The 2,594-nt window shown below is 57.4% G+C and overlaps 1 protein-coding gene across 1 annotated transcript in view; it reads right to left on the bottom strand.

The window, feature by feature from the left end:
* ATXN1 (ataxin 1) overlaps positions 1–1,328 on the bottom strand; it is an 11,179-nt gene extending 9,851 nt beyond the window's left edge. Inside the window, exon 1 of the mRNA XM_010000945.1 lies at positions 4–1,328. Within this exon, the coding sequence (XP_009999247.1) occupies positions 4–1,328 (1,325 nt within the window). The remainder of the gene's footprint in view (positions 1–3) is intronic.
* Positions 1,329–2,594: the final 1,266 nt, after the last annotated feature.

Below are 2,594 nucleotides of genomic sequence, written 5' to 3'. Positions count from 1 at the left end.
CAGGCGTAGAAGGCTGTCGCCGGCAGCCCGACGGGGAGTTGCTCGGAGGGGCTGTGGGTGGTCTGAATGACGGTGTGAGGGGACAGCGTGGCCACTGCCTTCACCCCCTCGTGAGCCAGAGCCTGCTGCGGAGACAAGGCGTAGGACCGGTGAGCTGGCTTTCCTAAGTGCAAGCTTCCCTTGTCGTTGAGGGCTGAGGGAGAGGTCTCGCGGTTGGTGGCCTGCTGCACCTCCACGTCCGCCGTGGGTGTGCTGCTGTTGGGGACCACCATGACGGAGGCTCGGACACCTGAGGAATCCCGCACGCCGTACTCAGCAGGGCTCGAGTGGACCACCACGTGCCTGGTCTCGTAATGATGGGGAGCTGGTTTATTGCCTGCTTTGACTAGACCCATGTCGGCAGAGGGCGAAATGCCGTACCTCCGGCTCTTCTCTATCTCGCCGTTCAGTACCTCCTTGGCCTGCATCGCCTGCAACCGGCTGCTCTCAGGCTTCTTCGGGGCATCCCTGGTGACAAAGTGGCCGCCCGAGTCGGTGTATTGCACCACCACTTGGGAGGAAGGGCCGAGGGTGAGGGTGTGCGGGATCACTGTCTGATGGGGGTGCAGGGGGACTGGGATGGTTGGAGGAGAGACGTTTCTGACAGTGCTCTGGGAAGAGCTGGAAATGTGGACGTACTGGTTCTGCTGGGTGGGTGGAGGAGACCCGGCAGCGATCAGTCCAGGCGTCCTGACCAGGTGCGGCTCAACTTTGTGCCCCTGCTGGCTTAAGCCGCTCATGCTGGCCAGCAAAGTGGAATAGGCCTCCAGCTGGGAGCGCTGGGATGGAGTGGTCGCAACGGCTGTGGCCGCTGCCATGGCGCTGGTCGCAGAGTTGGCTGTGGGGGAAATCAGCTGTGAGGGGATGAATCCGGTGTACGATCCGCTGTACTGGGGCCCGACGAACTGGAAGGTGTGCTGCAGGTGTGTGTACTGCACGGGGGAAACGGGGGTCCCCGACTGGGAGAGGGCAGGCGAGTACACTGTGGGAAGAGTGGTAGAGGCTGGAACGGACCTGGGCGCGCTTGGTGGGGAATAGTCCAGCCCTGCAGACAGTGACTTGTGCAAACCCTGCTGCAAGCCCGCCTCCACTGCCAACGTCCCCCCGGGCCGGTGCCGGCCACCCAGGCTGCCCTGGCTGCCAGGTGTGCTGGGAAGCCATGCTAGGTTATCCGCACGGTGGTTTTCGTTTGGCAGGACCGGCTTCACCTCTGAAGGCAGGCTGGTGGCAGGGATTTCTCGCTTCTTCGGTGGCAGGCATTCATTGCTCCGCTCTTGGTTGGATTTCATCTTTCGCTGTCCCCTCTCCACTGTGCTTGCTTCACTGTCTGGCTGGCTCTGATTTCAGTCTGATAAATGGAAAGTCACATTTGATTTCTGCAAGGGATCCAGTGACTTCATGAGGAATCATCTCCCCGTGAGCACGATTCTCTGACGGCTCCTCTGGATTCTGCAACGAGAGGGTGGGCAAGGGAGGGGGGGAGTCACACCGTCAGCGCTGGGAAAGGAGAACAAACGAGCAGACATACTGAAACAGCAAGCCAGTAAAATAAAAACCTCTGGAAAAAACAAAACCAGTCAGGAACTGCTGCTCTTGTGTCAAGGAGCAGCTGACAGCTGCTCTGCAAACAGCAGCAAAAATCCTGGGCACGTCTGCTAACGCATCACAAACACGACTAAAACTTTAGGCAGACTGGCAACTCTGGCCATAATTTGCCACATTTAGCAGTTGTCACTTATTTCCCTAGGCTCACTTGCTCCTTCCTCTGGGAAAACTCTCCATGTCTCTAAGGTGCCCAGATCGCTCTTCCAGCCTCTCCTTCCCCTGCAACAACAAACGTTGCCTTCACGCTGCCATGTCCTAAAAATCATGGAAGCACGGCAGGGAACCCGAGAACTTGCACACACAAAATATTTACGTTAGCAACAAGTAGCTATTAGTGGTGCAGAGGGAAGGTGGTGGGTCACTTCTGAACCTTCGAACCACAGAGTCACTAGCAGAGTGACTTCACATCACACTGGGCAGGGCTGCAGAGGCAGCAGCTGCCCTCCCCCCCCTCCCAAGCCACAGCTCCTTATGGCCACACGTGCCCTTCAGCAGTGAACCTCAGCCATCTGATCTGTTCACAGCAGCAGCCCAGAGCCAGAGACGGCTCCAAGCCAGGACATTAAAGTGTAGGTTTTTTCCCCCCAGTGCTTTGAACTCCCTCTGCTACAGACACCTCACACCCAGGTGTCCGGGCAGGGCTCTGTGCTGGGAGATGCCCCCCATTGCACACAGGTTGGTCAGAGCCAGACACCGGCATCATCTCCAACTCCACTGGGATTTGATCGCCCTGTTTCTAAGCAAATGCCAGAACAGGGAGGCTGCAGGTACTGCACTTGCAGCCATGGCCACATGTCCGAACACTTAGCCAACTCAGGCCTCGCTAAAAGCTCATGATTTTATATTGGGCTATTTTGGCTATTGGAGCAAAAGAGGTGCTCTCCCTGCTCTGTAGAGTTTAATTTAGTGACTTCAGCCACCCCGAGGCAACAAAGTCTTCTTAACTCTTT

Source organism: Chaetura pelagica, unplaced genomic scaffold (assembly GCF_000747805.2).
Source record: "Chaetura pelagica isolate M959 unplaced genomic scaffold, ChaPel_1.0 scaffold104, whole genome shotgun sequence".
Classification (NCBI taxonomy): domain Eukaryota; kingdom Metazoa; phylum Chordata; class Aves; order Apodiformes; family Apodidae; genus Chaetura; species Chaetura pelagica.
Note: the sequence above shows the minus strand (reverse complement) of the source record. Positions and strands in the feature narration are given on the sequence as shown.